Source organism: Rhinichthys klamathensis, unplaced genomic scaffold (genome assembly GCF_029890125.1).
Source record: "Rhinichthys klamathensis goyatoka isolate OS25496 unplaced genomic scaffold, OSU_Roscu_1.1 h1tg000240l_1, whole genome shotgun sequence".
NCBI classification, from domain to species: domain Eukaryota; kingdom Metazoa; phylum Chordata; class Actinopteri; order Cypriniformes; family Leuciscidae; genus Rhinichthys; species Rhinichthys klamathensis.
In genome coordinates, this window is record NW_026606762.1 from 1,216,402 (window position 1) to 1,244,264 (window position 27,863).

The 27,863-nt window shown below is 37.0% G+C and overlaps 1 protein-coding gene across 4 annotated transcripts in view; it reads right to left on the reverse strand.

The window, feature by feature from the left end:
* sbf2 (SET binding factor 2) overlaps positions 1-27,863 on the reverse strand; it is a 148,872-nt gene that overhangs the window by 66,094 nt on the left and 54,915 nt on the right. For all 4 annotated transcript variants that reach the window (XM_056265753.1, XM_056265752.1, XM_056265751.1 and 1 more), the window contains exons 5-16: positions 27,250-27,360; positions 26,073-26,178; positions 18,313-18,445; positions 17,392-17,500; positions 17,180-17,293; positions 14,082-14,159; positions 13,702-13,815; positions 10,914-11,042; positions 8,694-8,792; positions 8,118-8,322; positions 5,923-6,032; positions 4,985-5,134 (exon numbers count right to left, since the gene is read on the reverse strand). In XM_056265753.1, coding sequence (XP_056121728.1) covers positions 4,985-5,134; positions 5,923-6,032; positions 8,118-8,322; positions 8,694-8,792; positions 10,914-11,042; positions 13,702-13,815; positions 14,082-14,159; positions 17,180-17,293; positions 17,392-17,500; positions 18,313-18,445; positions 26,073-26,178; positions 27,250-27,360 — 1,458 coding nt within the window. The remainder of the gene's footprint in view (positions 1-4,984; positions 5,135-5,922; positions 6,033-8,117; positions 8,323-8,693; positions 8,793-10,913; positions 11,043-13,701; positions 13,816-14,081; positions 14,160-17,179; positions 17,294-17,391; positions 17,501-18,312; positions 18,446-26,072; positions 26,179-27,249; positions 27,361-27,863) is intronic.

Below are 27,863 nucleotides of genomic sequence, written 5' to 3' on the forward strand. Positions count from 1 at the left end.
ATTTCCAATGAGAAGGAGAATATTCCTCATAAAGTCTCTAAAAACTGGGTAACACTATTTTTTACGGTGAAATAAGCCTCGTGCAGACTGTCAGTCCAAGTTCGATATTTGTGCACATCCGCTTGGAATCCGATCATATTTAGCAAATGTGAACATGAAATGGGATTTTTACAAGTCAGTTTTGAGCTACATTCATATGTGCTTTGAAATCAAAGCGCATTTCTGGAAATCCGTTTGTCAGACTGTTCTAATGGGATTTTGTGTGGTTTATGTCACTTTCTAACACCACGTACAACTTAAAAATGTCAGACGTTTTTATAGGAAACATGCTGAAAGTCGTGGCAGATACAAGATCTTGTCCAAAAATTGCACCACTTGATGTAAACAACATCACAACATTTATTTCCATCAAGAGCTGCATCAGTTTTTGGTCAAGATCTTGTTTTGACAATGCAAGAGTCCAGCACTCTGTAAAGTCTCCTCCAGCACTTCCCAAAGACTTTCAATGAATTTAAGGTCTGGACTCAGATGGGCCAATTCATGTGTGAAAATGAATCTTCACGCTCTTCACAACCATTCTTTCACACTTTGAGCCTGATGAATCTTGACATTGTCATCCTGGAATATGGCCATGATGTGTCTTCCTACATGCTTGTTCAAGAAATGAAAAGCTACACACTCCGTCAATTATAGGGTTAGAAGAACTGTTGCCAAACATATAACACGCTAGAAAAATAATAATCACTGCAATAATGATCCAATCATAGACTCTTAAGCATTTGCCTATTTTTTTTTTGTCCGGGCAGTGTATTGTATTGTATTGTAGTAGAATAAGTGGCTCGTTTCCTTGTCTATGTCATGGCGCATCATTAACTTTACATTAACTTTCATTAACAATAACTGTGTTGAATCAAAAAAACAGAAACAACACTGCACATTTCTAGCAGGTTTAGAAGAGGAGGTCAATGACAATCAGACACACGGACTGTCCATATGCTGCTTACCTTCTCCGGTGTTATTCAGACTTCTACATAATATAGCTTGTCATTTTCATCCCTGTTTCATGTCAAGTTGTTGCCTGTGGTGCCAAACAACCTTTGCCCTTGGCACGGTCTCTGGAGGGAGGTCTACATGAAAACACTCTTGCTTGGGCCCAGCATGCTTGTTTCTGTCTCTCATCTTGATTAACAGACTCTGATAGCTGATAGCACGTGCATTTCATCTTTTGAAAGCTGCTCCACATATGCATCTCATCTCTCAATGGAAAACAATACATTACAGACCTACGTACAGCTTAGCTATCAGATGACAACTACACAAAAATATTTGTCTCCATTGGTTTTGAACTTTTTATATACTGTATATATAAATGTACAAAACTTTTTTTGGTCTAACAACCCCACTCTTCTCATCTGCAGATGTTGACATCCATGGCCCAAGCTGGTCTGTATTATTTTGATGAAAGTATGTTGGGAATGTCCAGTGACTCTATAAAAGTCGCTTGCTTTTTAAACAGCACAGCGTCATTAAAATCCCCCCTAACCACACCGACGTGAAGTTGTAAAACACAAGGAACTACCAGCAAGACCCTACTCCGCTCTGAGATTAATGGCAATGTGACAGTTTATAAAGGAATGTGATGGACTAACACACAATAAGTCATGAAGCGCTGTGACAAGAAAGAGACATAGCTGCGCAAAACTCAAACAACTTCACATAAATCAAGTGAACCTCTTACAGGAAGCTGCAGAGCTATAGATCAGTGAGCTGTTCGAAATTGGGACAAACAATAATACCTTTCTGAATTAAAGCAATATTATTTCCTTTAGTAAAATAAAACAGTGCAATAAGTCATGCTGGCTGTATGCAGGCACAGTGCTGGCTGAAATATTCTGGAAAAATCTGGAACTTTCAAACGAAAAGGTTCATTTCGATTTGCCTTGTCAGAGATGTTTGTTTAACACTAAATCTGCTGTTCCCTTTCTAAAAAGACTCCAGGCATTGCATTTAATTAATAACCTACTTTACGTCATAGATCCTATCAGGAGGGCCCCATCGGCAGTATTTTAAATGGAGAACAAAGAGCTGCTGATTTTCCCTAAATGGCAGTTTGTGGTGTATACACTTAACCCCTTAAGTGTCACCCCCCTTTTTTTGAATATACATGAAAATGCACATTTCGAACTTAAATGGTTGTAATTCAAGAATGCTTTGGAATAAAGATGTAAGATTGGTCTTGTTTTAAAGAAGACATTTAGCAGATTTTTGTAGAAGTGAAATAAATTGAGAAAGTGAAACAGAAAAAAAGTTATAGAAGTTTGAGTTTAGGAAAATGTACAAAGTAAAAAATTTAATTATTCATATTTTATATAAAATATATATTTTCAAAACCTGGGCAACTCTACAACTGCAAAAAAATCAAAGCCAAAAAGCTGAACAAGTTGTGTTTCAAATTTTAGGTTGATATCTCAAATAATGAGCTTTCAGTAAGATTTTGTTTGGGCGCAGTACCAAACGTTTTCACTAGATGACAACCAGACTCCATTACTGCCCATATAAGGGCGCCTCCATTTCCATATGTGTTTTGAGTGATCTGAACCATTATATCCACAATTTTCATACAATTTATGAAGTAGACATCCTATTCAGAAGTAATATGAGAAGTTTGGCAGATTTTGATATGAATTCAACCTCTAAGAAACACATAAAAAGAACACGTATGTGCATTATAGCTTCCTGCAACAAAATGGTGAATTTATCATTTTTTTCTTTATATTTAAAAAAAAAAATCAGACCTTTTTTTCTAAAATAATTGAATGGATGCTATCTTTTGAACTCTTGGCATGAAAACAAACTGAGGTTTCTACCCTTTCATGATTTTTCATGTCCATCACTATTTCAAAATAAAGGTCTAAACACGCCTTAGGAGTATGAAAATATTCTTGTTGCAAATTGATAAATTACGGCTCCTCAGTAATTTATTTTGGAAATCAATCACCAAATATGGAAACTAGAGATTGTAAGCTTTCAAATGATATATAGTTTGTCAAGATTAGTTTAGGTTTAGTATAGGATATTACTGTTTAAAAAATGTAATAGATTTGGGCCCACCGGTGGGCCGGTGACACTTAAGGGGTTAATATACATTTTAAGAGACTCTTTCCACGACACGCATAACATTCCCCACTAACCTGCACTTTAACTTTATCCATCCATCCATCTACTAAAAATGTATAAAATAAGTCAAAATTAGGGCTGTCAAACGATTAATCGCGATTAATCGCATCCAAAATAAAAGTTTGTGTTTACATATTATATGTGTGTGTCCTGTGTATAATTATTTTTAATACATAAATACCCACACATGCATGTGTATTTAAGAAATATTTGCATGTATATACTGTAGGGGTGGAACGGTACATGTATTCGTACCGAACCGAAACGGTACGGGCGTCACGGTTCGGTGCACGAATTTACACGGAGAATACACGGTATAAAAATAAATAAAACTCGCGTGGAAATTAATTAATGTAATGCGGAACTACTGTTAGATACGCGGGTTCTTTAGGGACACATAATCTGTACCATCGGCTTAGCTCTGAACGCGCGTTCACTTCAAACGTTGGCTTTATACGCGCGTCCTATTCGCTTAGGACTAGCGTCGAACTAGACGCGATAGACGCGAATTTAACGCTCTATTCGCGTTTGGTGTGACCGCATAATGAACAGGCTGCGATGTCAAGATTGCAATGCTGGAGTGTGTGTGTGTGTGTGTGTGTGTGTGTGTGTGTGTGAGAGAGAGAGGCGCGGCCGCGATTGAACAGTGGAAACATAAAAAACATACTCCGTCATTTTGTTCATACAGATCATTAAACCTGCAAAGTGTTTACTTATATTTGTGTACACTCGCAATAAAACACAACATTGTGCTTTTGTCACACTGTAAACTCTTGTCAAACTGTAACCTACAACTGTCACCCAACCAAAATCTCTCCCTCTCTCTCTCTCACACACACACACACACACACACATACACTGTTTTAAAAGCAAAACATATTTATCCAACTCCATTTCAAAACAGTCTGTGGGTCCCATCTTTTAGACATTCATCATATCGCATTGGTTTTCATTTCTCGTCCTCGGAGCACTAATCACACACATTCTACATTGATTAAAAAAGAAAATCGAATGCGTTTTTAATGGTAATATTATTTTATACAGAAATCAATTATTTATAATTCAGATGAGAATAATGTTACATTGTTAATTAATAATGTTAATTAAAATTAAGGAAAACAAATATATTTATCTGAAATATAGCAAATTAATTTTAAATTAATTCAGGTTCAATTACCAAACATATCGCAAGGTCTTTTTGTCTTTTTATTAATTTAATTAATATAAAACTATTGTCAGTGCACTACAAGTAAACTGGTTCTATGCCTTTATTAATAAAACTTATTTAAAAAATACAATGCCTTCTGCATTTTTGTTTTGCTTTTCCCTCCATTGTACCGAAATCGTACCGAACCGTGATGTCTGAACCGAGGTATGAACCGAACCGTGACTTCTGTGTACCGTTCCACCCCTAATATACTGTATATAGACTGAATGTAGCCTATATATAATGTATATTTTATATAAATATAAACATTTTATATATAAAACGTGATTAATCGTTTGACAGTCCTAGTAAAAATATAATATTTTTACAAAAATTAAAAAAAAGTTTCATTACCATAAAATTCTTTCGTGAATATTTATTTTAAATTAAAGTAATGTTTAAAATATAAAAAATATTCTAAAAAATTGCATTGGCAGCCACTGAATAGCACTTCTGGTAACGCTGCACTGAAAAAGTAAAATCCAATGTTTTAATGTTGCAGCATTCCTGCATTCCTATATTCTCGAATTACTTGATTAACTGTTTTTTTCTTTTAGGTCGCTGCCTGTGGTAATAAATTCTGCTAATATTGATGCCCACCTGTAGAGCGCAGTTCATCATGCGGATGATATGATCAAACTGCTGGTGGTCCAGAATGGCACGGTTCTGCTGGACGTGGTGGCTGAGCTCATCGGTCAGGCACTGGCGTGCTGCTTTGCCTTTCAGGGCCCGAAGAGCCGCAGGGAGTGTCTGAAGAAACAGCAGTTTCAAGGCATTACCAAAACATATGCTTTTTTAAGTGCGTACCATTCACCTAAACCAGAGTGGGCCGCCCTCATCTGGACGCAGAAGTGGTTCGCTTCAATACATGCATGCAAAGGGCGCGATCATTCCAGCTAAATCCAGCCAGTTGACCTCTGACCCATAGTTAAAATTCCAGAACGGTTGTTATTGATGAGATTTTACGTCTAGACGAAGGCAGCACCCTCCGCTCAGGTTTACTCGGGCTGAGGTTGTGTGGAGGTGATGTCTTTACTGGCACAGAGAAGCCGTTAAGCTGCAAGCACAACCTTTTTACAACTGTAAAGGGATGCAAGCTTGCATTGTATAACCTACCATTTAAACTCAATGTGTGCAGGTAGCTGGCTACCATTCCAATGCAAACACACTGGGGATAGATCTCAAATGATGGCAGGCTCCAAACATCCCCTTGTGAGCAAATTTCCTTTGCTACAGGTAATTTGCACAAAGCTATTTAGACTAAAAATATGTTAAAAAGCTTTAGACAAACACCAGTCGTGGTTAATGTTAGAATAATATTAGCATTAGTGATAAGGGCAGGGAAATTAGAAGAATATGTGTGACTGTTTGTTCACCCCTTTCCTCCTACGTTTGTACGACTTGCAGCTGGAAAGCTTTGCTTATCGTGCTACGAATGGCATCACTAATGCGAGCTAATCTGCATGCTGTCTTTTTCCAGCTGTACAAGTGAATGTGTGGGTTTAATCCTTCTGTCATCACAGAAACGATTGCATCACCTTCTCTGTCTCCAGAGTCTTGTTGTCGAAGATGAAGCCGATGCACGTCCGGACCACCTCCAGTCTACGAGCGCTGTTAAACACCGAGCTGGCCTTACCCAGGATAGATACTGCATAAAAGAGAAGAACCGTTAACAAATGAAGAGGCCATGTGTTGTTATGCTCAACACAGAGCAGAGTGCCTATAAACGCCTTAACTGTGATAAAATCACTGAAACACCATCTTAAGTGCCTTGTTGCGATTAAAACAGTTTAAAGGCAAAATAAAAGACACCAATGTAAGCCAACAAGTAAGTATTGAATTAAACCGCTTGTATAAGCAAAATAACCCCCTTCAGGATGATAAAAGACCCTCTGCTTTGCAACAGGATCGTGATCCTGTCAAGATTTATTTTTCTTACTAAGTTAAGTCACCTTCATTTATAAAGCGCTTTTTACAATACAGATTGTTTCAAAGCAGTTTTACAGTGATAATAGGAAATTAATGCAGCAAAAATTGTTTTGGCTGTATAGCAGCTCTAAAAGAAAGTCATTGTCTAGCTTTTTCGTTGTAAAAATCATTAGATATTAACTTATGGCGCTTTTCCACTACACAGTACCAGCTCGCCTCGGCTCGGCTCGGCTCGACTCGACTCGCCTTTGTTTGGTTTTCCACTGTGTAAAAGTTGTACCTGTACCTGCTTTCGGGTACTTTTTTTCGTACCACCTCCGGCGAGGTTCCAAGCGAGCTGAGGCGAGCTAAGCCGATACTAAAATGTGACGTGAAAACAATGCCGACTGCTGATTGGTCACAGAGAATCTGCGTCATCATTGCACGCGCCAAATGGAGTATTTTAAATAATTTGGCCAGAGATAGTTACTAAACTTACTACTATTATTATGGCAACTCGGAAGAATACGCCGTGGTCAAACGAGGAGGTGCAGACATTCCTTTGTTTGGTTGCCGAAGAGAGGATCCAGCGAGAGCTTGATGGGGCAACGAGGAACGAAATGCGTCGCTATGACGACCGGGTACTATTTGTGGCGGTACTTTCTGCAATGGAAAACGGAGCGAAAAGCGAGCCGAGTCGAGGCGAGCCAAGGCGAGTCGAGTCGAGTCGAGCTGGTACTGGTAATGGAAAAGCGCCATTAGGGGCCTCTTACAGGACACCGTTTTCAACAGAAAACTTTTAATGCGTTCTGGCTGTTCATTTACACAACAACGGCGTTTTGGTGGCTTGAGATGATCAGTGACTGATCATCACATAACAAATAAGTAAATCAGTGGTTTACAACATTTTTTTAACTGCAAAACACTAAATCAGGATTCCTAAAATCCAGCTGGTGGACCACTGCCCTGTCCAGTCGGTCAAGGTTTGAGTTTGATCAAGGTTTGAGTTTGATCAGGGTTTGAGTTGCAGTGGGCCAAAGAATTTAAGTTGGCATGAAATCAAAACTGAACCTATTCAAAAACTCTATTCACTGACCCTCTTTTTTTTAAATAATGTTCTGTCTTCATTATTTTCAATCAAAATTAAACTTCAGTTTCATGCTGACCAAACTTAACCTGTCAAATTCATTTCACAAGATCGTATTATCTTATTTTATATATAATTCCGTTCAAATGTTTGGGATCTGTAAGATTTTTTATGTTTAAAAAAAATAAATAAGTCTCATGCTCACCAGAGCTGCATTTATTTGATAAAAAACAAAAAAACAAAAAACAAACAAAAAAAAAAACAGTAATGTTGTGAAATATTATTACAATTTAAAATAACTGTTTTCTATTTTAATATATTTATAATCAAATTTATTCCTGTGATGCAAAGCATTTTCAGCATCATTACTCCAGTATTCAGTGTCACATGATCCTTCAGAAATCATTCTAATATGCCGACTATCAATGTTGAATAACAATAATTTTCAATGCTTTTGTGGGAAACATAACATTTTTTAAAAGTTTGGGGTAAGATTAAAAAAAATTATACTTTTATTCAGCAAGGATGAAAAATAATAACAGATTTCAATTTCAAATAAATGCTGTTCTTCTGAACCTTCTATTTATCAAAGAATAAAATGTATCACGGTTTCCAGAAAAATATTAAGCAGCAAAAACTGTCTTAAACATTGATAATAAAAACCACTATTAATATTAAAGCACCAATAATAAGTGATAATAATTATATATACTGTATATACATGACCCCGTCACTCACCCACAGGGGATCCGGCGGGCACCACACACTTCCTCTCTGGACGGGTACTGATGGGGGCGGTGTGATGTTTGGCCAGGCCCTCCTGTATCAACTCGTCCACCCTCTCCTCCTTCAACAAGGGAAAGGGCACCACGTGCACCCGCAGGTGCGAGCCCTCGCTGGGACGAGGCACTTTCTGGAAGGCCATGTGGGGGTTGGGGTTCTCCTACAGAATGCGTGACAACACAACTGTTGAAATTCAGGATTTAGAGATGTTTTCTGGATCAGTGGCTTATTGTTTGTTTGTTTTTTTCGTGTAAAATTTGGAAAAAATTCACCATCACTCATCAAGAGCATAACTCTGTGAGTACTATAATCTCCATTGCATAAATGTTATTTTATACTTTATTCTGTGAGAGAAAGTTTCCAATAACAGGAGCATAATCAAGATAAACTGATCAATATTTGAAAGGTAATGTGACCTGAACATGGCCGCCCACTTGAGGTGACCCGATGTCACCTGAGTGTACATCATTTACAACACTTTTGTTTAAACACCTGAAGGCACTGACAAGAGAGACGGCGTCATGTGCTTACGTTTTTGTAAAGTTGCTCTGACAGATCTCTCAAACGCTTCTGGAATTTGACCAGGCTCTCCTCTTCCTCCTTAAAGCGGTCTACATCTAAGGCCACCAGCTATAGAACAGAAACAGAGCAGTTTAATGTAGAAACCAATGAATCTGTGGTTACAATGTGCACAAGAAATCAGTTTTTCCACCTGTAATTGATTTACCATTGCCCAGAACAATAGCTGGAATTTCACTCAGCTGAGTCACGCGTGTATTATCTTCCTCTTGTGGAATGATGTTACTTAGTAGGAGAGTAAATATTTGCTCTAACAATGATTCGATCCGATTACGGTTGTTTACTGAATCATGCCATACAGTACACGATGAAATGGACACGGATTTCATTCTGATTCCATCTTGTTCTGTTTTTCTTACGTTATTCATTATTATTTTTTCAAAAATATTCTGAAAACACAAATGCAATGAGAAAATGCATTTCAAATACCCGGATGAAACAAAGTGTTGAATGTTGGACACTTCAGTTTTCCTTGCGTAGCAGAGAGGAAGAGGCACCAATGTTGCATGACAAAATAACCAGTATCACTTTATTTTAACGTGACAGTTACCAGTTTAATATACTTACTATAGTAATAACAGTGAATAATGCATAATTACAAGCAACTAATTCTAAACCAAGCCCTAACCCTACAGTCAGTACATTAAGTTAATTAATATTACTTATTTATGTAATTACACTGTAACAACATGTTACCTTAAAATAAAGGGGGTAACACTTTACTTGAAGGGGTGTACATAAGACTGACATGACACCTTCATAACCATGATATGACATATGTCATGAATATGAAGTAGGGTTTATGCATGTTTGTGACAACTGTCATTAAGTGTCTTTCGCTCAATAATGACATTTTGAATGCAAATATGACATTGTTTAAGATGTCTTTGTTATGACACCTTGACATAAACCATAACATCATAACCTGTCAGTGTCTTTGTCATGACAACTTGACATTAAATTAAGTTAAACTGTCATGTGGTTGGTTTTGACATTGGCTGTCATAAGGCCATTATAACTGTGTCATGAATATTTTTCGTGACCTCAACTACAGTGGTACAAATTGAATTTGTCATTAAACAGTTATAATGGCTTCATGACAGCCAATGTCAAAACCAACCACCTGACAGTTTAATGTAATGTAAACCAATAAAGCTAAGTGGTTTCTTAAGTTTGATAATTAATCTGCTAGGTCATGTTTATGACAGGTTGTGTTGTCTTAGTAATGTCAAGTTGTCATGACAAAGACACTGACAGGTTATGATGTATAGGTTTATGTCAAGGTGTCATAACAAAGACATCTCAAACAATGTCATATTTGCATTAAAAATGTCATAACTGAGCGAATGACACTTAATGACAGATGTCACAAACATGCATAAAACTTACTTCATATTCATAACATGTGTCATGTCATGATTATGAAAGTGTCGTGTCAGTCTTATGCACACCCCTTCAAGTAAAGTGTTACCCTGGGGTTTGGTGTCAGGGTTAGTTGCATGTAATTATGCATAATTTGTAATTATGCATAAGGACACTGTAAAATAAAATGCTACCCCATAGTGTAAAGTCCATAATTTGGGACATAATTTATATCTGATGTGATCATTATGCTTCTCAAGCATAAAACATACATTTAGTTTGGATTAATTTGTTTTATTTTATCTTAACTTCTGGTATTAAATGAATTATGAGAACATTTATAACCAGCATTTCTCCCGCTTTCCCCATCTTGGAGATTTTTTTGCCTTTTCGGTCACAGTTTTTAGTATTTCTTGGCCTTAGCTACTATGCATTAAAATTCACTTTGTAAATACATGTTGTTCTAGAAAGTTTTCACATTAACTGCTAATGAGTTTGGTTAGGTTTAAGAGTTAGGGTTAGGATTATAGGGGTCAGAGTAAGATTTTGGGGTAAGGGTTGGGTTACAGTTAGGGGTAAAGTTAAAATGCACATACTTTAAATGTTGTTACAATGAACCAACATGTATGTACAAAATTATTTTGTATTAAATGGTTAAGTTCATAGTAATTAAGGCCACCTAACAAAGTGTGACCACTGCAATTACATGTGAGGTGGAAAGAAAGAAACTTAAAAGGCATCCTAGTGCCTATAAATGATGCCCTTCTGCATCTCTATTACTTAGTAAGCTCTGTTAAAGAAGTACTGCACCTCATCGAACAGATCACAGGCTCTGTATGGAGGTCCCCGTTCAGACACGAATCCCGCAAAGGCCATGCCATCCAACACCTTGGTCAGAAAGTCATTTTCTATCAGGCCCCGCTGGCCTAGGAAGGCAGCCTATATATCAGAGAAAAGAAGGTCAGTGATCAAACTAAAATTGCAGCATCTGCTAAACTTCCACTTCAAAATGAGTGGCCAAGTTTGATTCAAATGGTGCAGAGAGATTTTTCTGAACAAAACAACTTCCAGAAGAAACTAAGTCTGTTATCTGCATCACCAGATACATCAAATAAGATGGGCATACGTATATTTTAAACAGATCCCGTGCGTTAGCATTAGCCAGTAAATTTAGCAGCATTTGGCAGGGCAAGATGCTCAGTTTCCAGACGTGAAGCATTCTTGTACTATAATGCGAGCCATGTGGGGTGCTTTATGAGGGGTCGTATTGAGACGTTGCCACAGAGACATCGGCCCGACACAAACAAAAACAGGTTGGGGGGTGAAATAACACTTGTGAATGCAAGTTTGATGATTTTCATATGGCTCACTGCAGGGACAATCCGATGGACCAATGGACCAAAGTGTTTTAAACAAATTAACCGCGATACCGTCGGCATGAGCGCTTACGTTTGCAGCGAAGCACTTCAAAGCAAAACGTGGACGAGGCAAAGCTCAGTGCTTATCTAGTGAGTTCATTGAGATTATTCTTTCATTCTCTGGCGCAGACCCAAACTCACCGTGTTTATGAAAAGGCAGGTGTTTGTACAAGTGCAAGCTGCCTTGAGTTAAAGCCAGATGCTGTATTTCAAACCAGTCAAGAGTTGTTTGTACCGTACAGCATGTCCGGCAGTCTATATAACATGACAGGTCATCAGATTAATATTTTCTCATGTGAAGTTCTTATTTACGAGTTGAGAAAACGTAATTATGGTGTCAGATGAGTTCAAATTACTTTGCTCGGAGCAAGATGGTGTACCTTTTCTACAAAATATACAGCAAGTTTTTTTTCTTAACTCTAATTCTACAAACTTAATAAAGAATGTGTATCAGGTGTGTTTTTGCTTTTTGTTTTTGTTCAATTTATGATGCTGCTGTACACTGAATAGTTATATATTCTATTGTAATTGTACAAAACTATCGTATTTTGTACAAGCAACTTAGCCAGTTTAATTGTAAATTTAATCAAATATTAATAACTTCACACATTGTGAACAAATTTACCGTCAACTACAGACTGTATTCATGACGTCTGCCATGTTTTCTCACTGATAACTCGGAAACTCTGGGCTAAAAGGAAAAAGTTTTCAACTTATAATTAAGACATTGTGGTGCCATTCGTGTGCGTCAAATGAGCAAATACAGTCTTTTCGATATATGACTTGAACGCCTCATTTTTACCTTCAGAATGTTATGTTTTGCACTTACTTGCCCGAAAATTTTAATTTTTGTCAATTTAGTATTATAGCAGTAGTTCATGACTCATGAAAAGTCTTCTGAATTTATATGATAGATTTGTGTGAGGGACAAACAGAAATTTATGCCATTATTCACTGTTAATTAATATTGACATCCCTCCTGATATGATCATACTTTCCCAAGTCGATTAATTACAGTACATTACAGCAATTGTTATGTATTACAAGTTTAATGAAATTTAATTCTTAAATACGCAAAATAGGCCTTATCTAATTAACTAATTTGCATACATATCCAGAAAATAAATCTGAACATTGGATAGAGTTTCATTTTGTTGACATATTAAGAGTTAACTGTTGTTGAGGAGGAAATTTTGGAATTTAAAAATCAGAAAATGCTGTAAGCAGCCAGAATTTATAGGAATAAATGTTATATAAATCAGGCAAATTATATATTCACAAAGCTCTCTGTAAAACCTTCAGGATATATTATGTGCCACCGAAGTGGAGATTTATTGCACGGTGCAGGAGAAAAACTCATTTTGAGAAAACTGCCTTAAAAAAATATGTATTGTAATTGAAATCTATGCAAAGAGATAGTGTAATAAATTAAACTTGAATACATATTTCGAATGTTTTCTTCCCACTAGTCTGAAAGAAGACATGTTATGGAAGCAAAATTGCCTAAAATCTCAAAACTGACCAGTGCATGAAAAAAAAAAGGGTTTTGCCAGTAGTGTCTTGCTTTAAATTTTGACTTTAAAAGACTAGACATATAGCTGAAGCATTGTATGGCCTACTTTCATTATATTTTTGAAGCATTTTTTCATCCCTATAAGCTTGAAAGCATCCCAGACAGCAGCATAGTGTCGGCCCAGATCCGGCCCACGTCGTGGACGTGTGGAATCCATGTTTACCAGATGTGGGCCGGATCTGGGCCGACACTATGTTGCTGTCTGGGATCCTATTCATTGAGTAACTATATAACTACATTTGCATTTTTGAGAGAACTACTCCTATCACAGGTCATTAATATACCACATTTAGAAATGAATTTTCAAATATATAAAACATTGGTAAACTTCTTAAAGAATATCTTATGTGTTTTATACTGTAAATCTGTCCACAGACCCCTGCAGAACCGTTATAGACCCCTTGTTGAAAACCCTGGACATAATTAGTAAGAAGATCCTTCTCATACAGTCATTATGCAAGCACTTGAGAAAGTCTTTTGCAGGTTTGCTGGAATGATCTGGCATGATGACAGTAATTGCTCCTAATCGCTCGTGGGCTGATGGGGCCATTTACTCTGCAAATGAGTTTTAACACCATAAAGTTGCCGATCAGCGGCCTCCTCTCACCTTGTGAAAGTGAATCACAGGTTCGGAATGGATGCGAATGAGCTGCAGACAGGACCGGTAGCCCTGGAAGAGTTGTGCAAACAAGCGCAGGAAGACCGCTCTCACCTCCTTATCCTGTCAAACACAAGAAAGCCAGAATAGAAGGGACTGAGAATCATTCCAGACCAACGTATGAGGATGGAATGAGTCAGTGTGAAAATGTTCTCGTCTCAAAATAAACTGCGTACGTGATGGGAGTTCAAACTCCTTTAACAAACAGATAATTCTGCCCCCTGAAGACCCAAAAATTGACTCCCATGTCGGCCATATGTGTGTCCGCCACCTTAACATGTTATTTTGCGCGATTGTAAAAGCGAAAAATAGACATATAAGGCTTTTACCAGCAGTTTGAGGTTGGATGGAGCAGAACGAGGGGGTGGGAAGGCATTATCTGCTCCTTCCAGATCTGGATGCAAAACCTGAAGACAAAGAAGGTATTTACAGTGTGAGGAAATATCCTGCTATCTGTGGAAACACGACAAATGGTGCAAATATAGCTTATGGAATGTCTCTGGTCACAATCATCTTTCAATTCTGTGTAAAACAAACAAACAACAACAAAAAAAACACGTATATGTTGAAAATGCAGATTAGCTACTGAGGAAAAATTATGAAATATGTTGATTTAAAGGTGAAGTGTAAAGAATTTATGCACCACTAGCAAAAGCAAATAGTTATAGTAATATATTTATTTAGTAATATATAGTAATATATATATATTAGGGCTGTCAAATGATTAATCGTGATTATCACATCCTAAATAAAAGTTTTTACATAATATATGTGGGTGCACTGTGTATAATTATTTTATATATATAAATACACACACATGCTTGTATATATTTAAGAAATATTTTCATGTATATACTGTATATAGATTTATATATAATTGCATGCGTGTGTATTTATATATATACAAAATAATTATACACAGTGCACCCACATATATTATGTAAAAAAAACTTTTATTTTGGATGTGATTAATCGTGATTAATCATTTGACAGCCCTAATATATATATATATATATATATATATATATATATAAATATATATATATATATTTATAGTTTATTGTTGTACTATAACATCCAACAATAAGTTGCATGTTATAGTTTATTGTTGTACTATAACAATAAACTTCCACTTAGAAACCATCCTGAACCCTAGTAACCACATAGTAACACCATGGTATCTAACCACAACACCCTAATATCATTGTGGCCAGGTTTGCACAGGAATCACCATATTTTATATAAAAATAAATACATATTTTTATATAAAATAAATAAATATATATATATATATATATATATATATATATATATATATATATATACACACTCACCGGCCACTTTATTAGGTACACCTGTCCAACTGCTCGTTAACACTTAATTTCTAAGCAGCCAATCACATGGCGGCAACTCAGTGCATTTAGGCATGTAGACATGGTCAAGACAATCTCCTGCAGTTCAAACCGAGCATCAGTATGGGGAAGAAAGTTGATTTGAGTGACTTTGAACGTGGCATGATTGTTGGTGCCAGTAGGGCTGGTCTGAGTATTTCAGAAACTGCTAATCTACTGGGATTTTCACGCACAACCATCTCTAGGGTTTACAGAGAATGGTCCAAAAAAGAAAAAACATCCAGTGAGCGGCAGTTCTGTGGGCGGAAATGCCTTGTTGATGCCAGAGGTCAGAGGAGAATGGCCAGACTGGTTCGAGCTGATAGAAGGGCAACAGTGACTGAAATAACCACTCGTTACAACCGAGGTATGCAGCAAAGCATTTGTGAAGCCACAACACGCACAACCTTGAGGCGGATGGGCTACAACAGCAGAAGACTCCACCGGGTACCACTCATCTCCACTACAAATAGGAAAAAGAGGCTACAATTTGCAAGAGCTCACCAAAATTGAACAGTTGAAGACTGGAAAAATGTTGCCTGGTCTGATGAGTCTCGATTTCTGTTGAGACATTCAGATGTTAGAGTCAGAATTTGGCGTAAACAGAATGAGAACATGGAACCATCATGCCTTGTTACCACTGTGCAGGCTGGTGGTGGTGGTGTAATGGTGTGGGGGATGTTTTCCTGGCACACTTTAGGCCCCTTAGTGCCAATTGGGCATCGTTTAAATGCCACGGCCTACCTGAGCATTGTTTCTGACCATGTCCATCCCTTTATGGCCACCATGTACCCATCCTCTGATGGCTACTTCCACCATGTCACAAAGCTCTAATCATTTCAAATTGGTTTCTTGAACATGACAATGAGTTCACTGTACTAAAATGGCCTCCACAGTCACCAGATCTCAACCCAATAGAGCATCTTTGGGATGTGGTGGAACGGGAGATTCGCATCATGGATGTGCAGCCGACAAATCTGCGGCAACTGTGTGATGCCATCATGTCAATATGGACCAAACTCCCTGAGGAATGCTTCCAGCACCTTGTTGAATCTATGCCACGAAGAATTGAGGCAGTTCTGAAGGCAAAAGGGGGTCCAACCCGTTACTAGCATGGGGTACCTAATAAAGTGGCCGGTGAGTGTATATATATATATATATATATATTTATTTATTTATTTATTTTTATATAAAATATGGTGATTCCTGTGCAAACCTGGCCACAATGATATTAGGGTGTTGTGGTTAGATACCATGGTGTTGCTATGTGGTTACTAGGGTTCAGGATGGTTTCTAAGTGGAAGTTTATTGGCCCAAGTAAAAAAAAGCCCAGTCCCAAGTATTTATGATCTGGCTCAAGTCCTAACTTATCTTCATATAATTGCTGTCAGATGAAAAACACATACTGTATAGAGCATGGAAAAGCTCTTTATCATAAAAAAATCTTACAAAATGAATCAAAATGATTTAGTCACCTTTAGCACAATCTATCATAACATATTTGTTAGATATTTGAATTGAACTTTTTTAATTGGGGTTCAATGGCTCATGTTTCCAGTACTCAGTTGGTTGATAATTGATTGTTGTAGAATTCATTTAAAAAAATAAAATAAAAAAGAATTATATATATATATATATATATAATCTAAGTTTTTACTTACTATTTTACCTCAAAATCAGTTTTCTGGGCTTAACACATAAACTACAGACTCTAGTGTAAAGTGGCAGCCAGACAGCTGGGGAAACCAGAACATACGAGGTTTTGACACACACTTCTCAAAGTCAGTGGAGATACTTGTAATATAGATAATCAGACTAAACATCCCTCCAATGGTCATTTTGATGCACAATTCAAACAGTAGGAATACAGTCTTCAGTAAAAAGCAACAATAACAAAAACAATTTCAGATTATATTACACTATATTAATACTAATACATATACTTGCTATATCTACTTAAATGCAAACCAAGTGGCACATTAAAGAACTGACACAACATCACAATGTGTGTGTGTGTATAAAGCATTTTTTTTTACCATGGACAGTGCTTTTTGAGTATTGTGCAACAGGGGTTCGGGAAGCTGGGAGAGGTGTATACACTCCGGGATTTTTATTGTTCCTCCATCAAGGTCAGCAATGATCACATCGAGCTGTAAACAGAAACCAAAACGAGTGATATTAGCGAATGAGTCACGGAGAGCAGAATCTGACCATTGAAAAATGTCTTTCTGTATGGCCTTGAGCTCACCAGCTCTTGGATCTCGCTCTGGAACATGGAATGCACTCCGATGATGAAGGGCGTAGGCGAACTCAACACCTCCAGCAGTCGAGATGGGAGGACGGGGATGTAGGGGTAGCTGTGGTCCAAATGAGAGTTAGGCAACCACAATCAACATGTCAAGCAGATGTTAACATCAGACTGTTCTCATTACATACCAAGCATAAAAATAGTACATACTATTGCAAAAGACCCTAAAAATAGAACTGTTGGCAAAATTACACTCTTATCATTTGTGAAGAGTACACATTAATGGGAGCTTTTTTTGGCAAGTATTATTTGATACAGCAGTGTCCTAGTTTTTACGCAACGCACTTAGATTGAACTAGATCGGCTTAAAATGTAGCTAATGAAATGAGATGCTGTTATCAAGGCAACTGAAGATCCATTATTCTGGGTAGGGATGCACGATATATCGGCCACCATATCGGTATCGGCCGATATCTGTTAATTTTTAATGTTAGCGTTATCGCCCTGATAAGAAAATTTGGCCGATATATTAAAGCCGATAAAAAATTTATTATTTCCGTCAGCTGAGACACTTCAGATGCGCACTGTTCAACATGATGGTTTTAAATTGCTTGAAATATGATAGAAATCACTTCAAAAAAGGAAAATACACTTTAGTATTTTGTCTGCAAGTCTGTCATATCGGCATTAAAAGACATGAGAACATTATAATTGTTTGCTTGAGACATGACTTTTAATGGTGAGACTTTTGTTTTTGTAATCAGGCTCTCAAAAATTCTATAAAAATTTAGATTTATCGGCCGATATATCGGTTATCGGCTTTCAAATAAAAAGAATTATCGGTTATCGGTATCGGCCAAAATGTTCATATCGGTGCATCCCTAATTCTGGGTATATCACTAACATTGGATGTTGACCCACCTGTACTTCAGAGGAAACATGAGGGTCTCTAAGGCACGGCAAGCCTCTCCTAGTCTCTGATAGCTGGAAGAATGGAACAAAACCTTGTGCTCCGTCAGAACCGCACAAAAGAGACTAAGAACATTCTGGATTCCTGGAACATAGAAACACAATATATATATATAACACAAATGCATAATTACTAATGCAACACTTGCTGAGCAACATTTCTTCAAATGTATTCAAGAACCGTTCCTGAAAACAGAAAGGGCTGAATATCATCCGCTACCTCATGATATCACGACACATACATCAGAAAATACGATTGTCACATTTGCCGGTAAGAAAGCAAGCAAGCAAGCATGGCGAGTAAGATACAATCCAACAGTCTTATTTACAATCCCAAAATACTCAGAACAGGAATCGCGAAGCAAACATAAAGTTAACGACACCGAACAGACAGAACTCAAGACTTAAAGGGGTGATGAACTGAGAAATCAAATTTTCCTTGAGCTTTTGACATCTAAGAGGTCATCATATTATAAGAATATCCTGTAAGTTTCAGAACTGAAAACGTCCTTGTTAGTCCAATAAAAGCTTTTATTGACACCAGGCTCAGCAAACGACTCGTTTTTCAAAGTGGGGAACTATGACGACAAAGAGGATAAAACACCACCCCCGCAGAAGAAGATCAACGGCTACTTCAACACGGACGGTTTAGCCCCGCCCACCGATTCGCGCATTACACGAAACTCATTATAATATGCAAAACTGTTATCCACTCACAGCAGTGGGCGTTTACTTCCAAGTCTTCAATGCGAGACGCCCATAAAAACCGAGCGTTTTTGAGCTAGGCTCAAAACTAGGGTAGAAAATAGCCTATTACTTATTCATTTTGATGTTTTTGAATGTAAAAACCAAGCGAACGTCATAAGTTGACCTCAGACTACAATATCTATTTTTTTTAAAAGCCAGTTCATGACCCCTTTAAATACACAAAGATAATTAATAGAACAAGAACCAGGTGCGTAACTCAATTAGAAACCATAGTAACAAACAAGGACGAGAACTCAGGAAAACGAAACAGGGAAAACTAAACCAAAACTGCAATGTATCCAAAGCCATAATATTATTATATCCACATAATATCAGGGCCTGGTTTCAACGACAGGGCTTTGAATAAGCCAGGATTAGGCATTAGTTCAATTAGGACATTTTACAAAAAAATTCAAGATTAATTTTATATAGCAAGTATAAAATAAAAGAGAGAGAGAGAGAGAGCTATTAGATCTTGATTATTACTGGTTTAAATTCAAAGCAAGAAACAAAATTTTATATTGTATGAAACAAGAGATGTAAGACAGAACTTAATAGATGAAAAATAGATTTTAAAAAAAGAAATAAAATAGATGTTCTACCATTACTAAATATGTTAGATAACTAGTCCATTAATAAGGTTGCAGATTAATACCAATAATACATAAATTATGATTATATCACTGCAATCTACATCTAGTTTCTAGGCCGATTGCTACAGTATAATGGATTGTGTTTCTTGAGCAATTTTTTTAAAAGTTAATCTACAAGTAAAATAATAATTTCAATATATCTTACTTATTTGGCAAGTAAAGTAGCTATGAATAACCAAGATAATGTACCAATGTCGTTATCAATGTGTTGAAATTGTGACTTTCTGGGCTTGTTTCCGTCGCTTTACATAACTCAGTGAATCTGGCGTTTAAACAACACAGAGAACACATGCAAATAAACAACACTATCAGCGGGTGCAATTCATTTGCATATTTGTCTCTATCATGATGATGCAAAAATGCCTCAAGAATGGCAAATATGAAATAGAGACATAAATCATACAGCAAACTCCTCAACGGGAGTCGTCGGAAAGAGTGAGAGATAAAAGTTTACAGTTCCTGTTTTTGTTTGTCATCAACATACCACTGAGACTATAAATCACACGCTCGGCCAAAACCGACAGGCAGCCATTAACAGACATATCCGCAGCGCTGTCGGGGTCAGCGTTCCCATTATGTCTGTGTCAAACTATGATATGCACCAATAAACAGGAACAAGATATGAAAATTTACAATGTCTGTCCCGTTGAGCAAATACCTGAATCCAACAATGCGCAAAGAGAGGATGAAATGTTTGGGAACATGAAGTCAATTGCATACTTGTCATTCCATTCGACCCGTTTTAGAAACGTAACAAGTAATCGTGAACGTGTGACATGTTGAATCGTCATGCTGAGTGGTTTCTAGCATGTTGCCAACAGGAATGACTACCTGCTCCTGACTGTTTCTTAGAATCACAGTGTCGTCTCCAAAAAATACAGCAACACATTTCATAATCTTGTTTGTGAGGCATCCAGTAAAACTTGTCGTCCTGACCTTGTGACATTTACTTATCTTTTGGAATGGCTGCACATTTCTGACCCATACATAGACAGGGACACAAAAAGCTGCAAACAATAAACAGTGAGCCTTATGTTGGCAAACATGTTCCTTTTCCTCTATTTCTCATGGTGAGACAGGCCATTCTTCAGGCCTCACTCTGATGTGACCTCTCGGAAATGTGGATAAAGTCATTTGCACTGATGTCCTATTGCAGGCTGCGAGAGGAAACGGACGTCTAATTTGACAGACAAGTGTTCCTGTGTCCCTTATTTGATTAAGAGAACCTGAAGCTGAGATGTTGAAGATGTTAATCGCATGAATCCACGGTAAGATGAAGATTTGCATGTGAGAAGAACGCAGCTTATTAAAGGTCGCTAATGTTGACATAACCCATTTAAAAATATGCAGTCTAGCCAAGGATGAGCTCTGAGCCAGGGGACTCTGATAAATCTGTTGCTGATTCACAGAGGAGAACAATGGAGAAGAGGTACAGCATAAATTATACAAAGCTCATGTAGGTCGACATGTTGTTGGGATATTACAGGCTTATCAGTCCCAGAAGTACCAGGCGTCTGGGAGGATGATGCTCTTATCAGAGACCATGCACCTAGAATGGTATTTGGGGTGGTGTTTTCTCCTCTGTTAGGTCACAGACCATGGCCGTCTTACACCCCCACTTGTGAACTTTCTATTGGAGGACAAAGAGCAGGTACTATGATCTTGACAGGCATCCAGGGAAGTTGGTTTGTTTCTCTCAGAACATCTTAAAACATCTTGGGAAGCAAGAGATGATGTTGATATGATATGATATGATATGATATGATATGATATGATATGATATGATATGATATGATATGATATGATATGATATGATATGATGATATATGATATGATATATGATATGATATGATATTATATTATATTATATTAAACAAACTATCATTCAAAAGTTTGAGTTTAGTACAATTTTTGTAAAGAAATTAATAACTTTATTCAGCAAGGATTAATTAAATTGATCAAAAATTTAACTAAAACATTTATAATGTTACAAAAGATTTATATTTCAAACAAATGCTATTCATTTGTTTTTAACAATGATAAAAATAAGTTTCTTGAGCAAAAAATCTGCATATTGGAATGATTTCTGAAGGATCATGTGACTCTGAAGAGAAGTTAACTCTGAAAAATTCAGCTTTGCCACCACAGGAATAAATTACATTTGATAATATGTTAAAATAGAAAACAGTTGTAATAATGATATTATTACAATGTAATAATATTATAAAATTGTAACAGTATTTCAAAATATTACTGATTTTAGATTAAATAAATGCAGCCTTTATGAGCATAAGAGACTTAATAAAAAAGCTTGTATGTACACTATCGTTCAAAAGTTTGGGGTCGGTACGATTTTAAATACTTTTAAAAGAATTCTCTTCTGCTAACCATGGCTGCGCTTATTTGATTAAAAATACAACAAAAATCAGTTATAGTATTAAATATTATTCCAGTGTAAATCAGCTGTTTTCTGTGTGAATATATAGTAAAGTGTAATTTATTCCTGTGATCAAAGCTGAATTTTCAGCATCACCAGTGTCAGTGTCTTCAGTGTCAAATGATCCTTCACAAATCAGTATAATATGAGGATTTGATGCTCAAGAAACATTTATTATTATTATCAATGTTGAAACAGTTGTTGGTCTGTCAGTTGTACAGTTTTTTATTTTTATTTTTTTTATTCTTTGATGAATAGGAAGTTCAAAAGAACAACATTTGTTTGAAATAGAATCTTTTGTAACATTATAAATGTCTTTACTGTCCTTGATAAATAAAAGTATTGATTTCTTTCCTCCAAAAAATAAAAATAAAATTCTCACTGACCCCAAACTTTTGAACGGTAGTGTATATGTAATCTATAGAATTGTATGTAATCCATATCTATCTATTCATCCATCCATCCATCTACAGTATATCTAAATTTTCTTAATATTATATATTTTTATGTTTGATGCAATGTGATTTTGGGGTGAAACATGATCCAGTTCTTGACTAGCTTTGTGAGGATCACCCTTTAAGATGACAAGGCGACTGTCGCTCGTATCAACGCACTTAGAAAGATGGTCATGTGAAAAGACAAATGTCAAAAGAAAACACGGCTTTAAAGGTCATCAGGTTTATAAAGAGACTGAAGGGATTGTTTAGTAAGAGCATTATTAATCAGAGATCTACATAAATCCGCAAAATATGAGAAACCTCAGTGAACTGTGATGAAAAACTCCACATTAGCCCACTTCTAAGTTGAATAGTTCAAGTCAAATGCTGGCCAAAATAAAATCATGACCAATCTTAAAAATAGTGCACAGTACAATTACAAAACTATGATATTATATGACAGGAAAAGGGGGAAAAGGGTAAAACTAATTTCTCCATTTCCACCACACAAGGTGAACAAAAACATTCAGTGCTGATTCTGAATCAAGGCCTCCGAGTTCATATGACAGATTTAGAACGCTCTGTTTGTTCAATTTGAAAAATCAAATCTTACATGCTAACAAATGGCGTAAAGGATGTTGACATGGTATTAATTAGTCAGTAATAAAGTTGTGCGTACACATCTGTCCAAATGCTGCGTGTTGTGCTCCAGCTGAACGTTGGACAGCACACACACCATTAGTACATTCCTCTGCAGGTCACTGCAATGCAACACCATTCTTTCATAATAATAATAATAAATAATTTTAAATGAATATAAAATAATAAATAATTTTTATCTTGATAATGAGAACTGTATTTCTTGAAACTTATTTTTTGTTTTTGTCTAACAAAATATGACACATTTGACTAATCACTGTACCCTTTCAAAACCATGTGAGCATTCATAGGTTGTGAAAGAACATTGAGCAGAAAGATTTGTTTGTGAGTACTTCTACATAGAGAACGAAACATGCACCCAGTGTGACTTCACACAGCAGAGCTGCATCAAATTATTAGCACACTGGAAAATGGACATTTTTCTTACAAGAATAAAAACAAATCTATCCGCAGGTTTTTACATATTGCATTCTTCAAATTGAATACAACTGTTTCCATTACCAATTATCAGCATATCAATTTAAGTGGAAAAAGTTGAATTTAAAAAGGAACATGAATGTCGGAATTTATGGTGTGTCTCCCTTTTGTTTTAATGCACTTATTTTCAGCTGATATGAACTGCACAAGTTTGTGTAATCCTAGTGATCATGTTCTTTAGCAAGATTTGAGAGGGAAATCTAAAGAGTATCTTGTTCTTCAATAAAAGCAAAATTATCTGACCATCTGGTACAGACTTCACAATGTCACAAATGTACTTATTTGATTGTGAAAGAGAGGGCGTCTCAATCAGCTCCCTAGTTCAGTAGAATTGAATTGAATTGAAATATCTTTAATGTCCCCTAGGGGCAATTTAGTTCACAGCTGATAGCCAACATATACACATTCACACACAAACAGATAAAAACAAGTAGTCAGGGCACTGATCAGGGAGTCGGACACTTTAAGGGCTATCTCAATTGCAAAATACTTCCAGTGCGCTGAAAACATGTGCTCCCTAAAAAGTCCCACGATGCAGTGTGAAAACCAGGGAGCCACCCTAGAAATTTTTAAAAATCCTAAAACTTTAATTTCCATTATTGTAAGTTTATCTGTGAAAGTAAGCGTCTGATCAGTCGTACTTCAAAGTAAAATATTAAATATAAATCATTTTTATTTGTCCACTGTTATGACAGAGAGGAAAAAACAAAGTATATATAACACACCTTGACCTTTGGTGATAATATGAAGGCATTTACAGTATTCAGAATATATACAATGTCAGGTAGAATTTGTAGTTGTATTTAAGCAGAAAAAAAATGTGTTTTCCCCTGTTCTCCTTATGCTCATATGACTCCCCTCTACAAAAACATGTTTACAGGAAGGGACAGTAAGCGGAACTATAAAGGACAGGAGATGTCTGCATAAATATGGAAAAGATAAAAAAAATGGGTCAGAGGCCCTGTTTACACCTGGTGTTAAGATGCGTTTTGGTCGATCGATCACAAGTGGACGACGCTAAATACAGGTGTAAACGGGGTCTATAACATTTTGAGTTTGTCCACTTTTGACCACTTCCAGAGGTAGTGGAAAACACATTCGACTGCTTTCGTAGAGTAAACGCTCATGTGGTCAAATGTGTTCAAACAGCCACAAAAGACCGTCTTCTCTCCGTCTACTGACCTAATGCGTGAACATTATGGGAAGCGCGCTAGCCAGACGAGATTTAAACTTTGTCGGCTGAAGACCCAATTTTGGCTTGAAGACGAAAAACGTCATTTCTAACACACACACATACGGCTGGTCTTGTGGCTGTCAAAGCAGAAAGGAAAGCTGATGTTCTCCATATGATTTTCTGAAGTCTCCGTGTGCATTCATATGTAAATTACACAAGCTTATTTTGTCCATTAGATCGAAAGATCTCAAGGAAAACACAAAACATACATTTACCCGCCCATAGCCCCTCCCCTCGAAGAAATAAGGACAGAAGTGGTTGAAAGTGGACTCGGATTAAAACACCAGGTGTAAACAGGAATGTGTCTCCCTTGTACACTTGTGATCCGATCGACTAAAACGCATCTTAAAGGGATAGTTCACTTTGAAATACATTTTTGATACGTTTTAGCTTACCTCAAGGGCATCCAAGATGTAGGTGTCTTTGTGTCCACAGTATTTTCAATTTTGATATTTTTAGGTCAAACCGTTCTTGTCTGTCAGTCATATAATGCAGGTCTATGGTCACCACCTCAAAGAGCATGCACAGAGAAGTCCAAATTAAACATACACGCGCGAGACGTACACGCGCGAGAGATCACTTCCGGTGCTTTCCGGAAAAGACCGAAGCGCCGGCGCCGTCAGATCACTTGGACCTGGCTGTGGTTACAAGAGGTAAAAACGATATAAATACTGTTCGTTTTCTCACACAAACCGCTCGTTTCGTGTCTTAGGCCATCAATGTGTACTTACATTTACGAGTCATTAAATCATGTTTAATTTGGACTTCTCTGTGCGTGCTCTTTGAGGTGGTGACCATAGACCTGCATTATATGACTGACAGACAAGAACGGTTTGACCTAAAAATATCAAAATTGAAACTACTGTGGACACAAAGACACCTACATCTTGGATGCCCTTGAGGTAAGCTAAAACATATCAAAAATTAATTTCAAAGTGAACTATCCCTTTAATACCAGGTGTAAATAAGGCCAAAGAATAGTTAAGATCTTACGGAAGTGGAAGTAGTATACCATGCAATATACACTGTTCTACTGGCATACTCCTGTAAAAGTCAAAGGTACCCACCTAACTGTTGGAAGAGGAGCGCTACGCTTTTACAGCTGATTGGCAGGCTGTCATTCAGTGGGGTCTGGATGAGCTGCCGGTCCCCCGCTCCCAATGAAAAGAGCTTCTGAGAACATCAACACAAACATTCTGGTCTGAACAAATGCATGACGTAAATAACAATCAATGAACACCAAATAACACCTCAAAGTTACACAAATAGTAGAATACAGGCTGAAATCATAATAAACATTTTACTGATATCCACTATGATGTTAAGGTCATGTTTCGACAACTTAATTGTTTAAGAGTTTTTTTTAAGGGGTTTAGTACGTTTTTTTCATTTCCAGATCTTGGCTCTTGTATTGAAAGAAACAGCGGATGTGCATTAAACAGAGCCAATAAGATGCACATGGACTGTTTCATGAACAGATGCGCACTCATGTCACATTCCAAGTCTCATGACACATTCCAAGTGGATGGAGTTAGACTCGCACTGAAAGATGAATATATACCTCTCCTGAGGTTTGTTTATAACTTAAGCCCTGTTTGATCACCATGATGTCCCAATCCAGCTGGGAAAACAATGGTTTCTAGAGGAATTTTCAAATGTGTTGGTGAATTGCATTAAACACAACATAAGCTGGGGATTTCAACACGAGTGCGTGCAAAACTCTGCGGTCTGTATATATATATATATATATATATATTTCCCCTGAAACCAATATCTAGATTGTTTAACTATCTATTTGGTGATTTATTCATTTAGACTGATTTATATGAGCGGAGTGTACAATAAAGAGTAGTGGATTTAGAAACTGTGTTTAAAGAGAAAACATACGGTTTGAGAACAGATTTGTTCACAGCTGCTGCATTAGGAGAAACAGAAACCAAAAAGAAAAATGAGACGCATAAAAGTGAGGGGAACTGCGTTGCTCAAACCAGAAGATGAGTTACATTTATTAATATTTTAGCTCTAAACAAAACAACAAGGCTTCTCTCACTGACCCCTAAAGCCCTTTCCACCTCTCAGGAGTCCCCAGTGAAAACAATATGGAATGTGAGACACCCATTAGATGCCGTCCTCAAGGTATACAGGTACACAAATGAACCCTGGCTAACCCTCGGTGTGCTCGGATATCCACAGGGGTCAGGGTCGAGACTGATGAGAAATTCTTTGGTTAAAGTAATGTCTGACCTGGGAACCTCCTGCCACTGGAACCAAGCATGTGAAGAGGTTTGCCACCAGTCCTTCCAGAGGGAAGCTCAGACTGTCTATGTACACGGTGTAGATCAGTCCCAAGCAGCCCTAAGAGGAAAAAAAGCAATACATACAGCTTGTCCTGACAAATGTAAAAGTACATGCAAACAAAATCTGAGTGATGATGGATGAATATGGATGTATGGATGAATATGGATGGATGAATATGGATGTATGGATGAATATGGATGGATGAATATGGATGGGATGTATGGATGAATATGGATGTATGGATGAATATGGATGTATGGATGAATATGGATTGGATGGATGGATGAATATGGATGGAATGGATGGATGAATATGGATGGATGGATGAATATGGATGGGATGGATGGGTGAATATGGATGGATGGATGAATATGGATGGGATGTATGGATGAATATGGATGTATGGATGAATATGGATGGGATGGATGTATGGATGAATATGGATGGGATGGATGGATGGATGAATATGGATGGGATGGATGGATGGATGAATATGGATGGATGGATGGATGAATATGGATGGATGAATATGGATGGATGGATGGATGGATGGATGGATG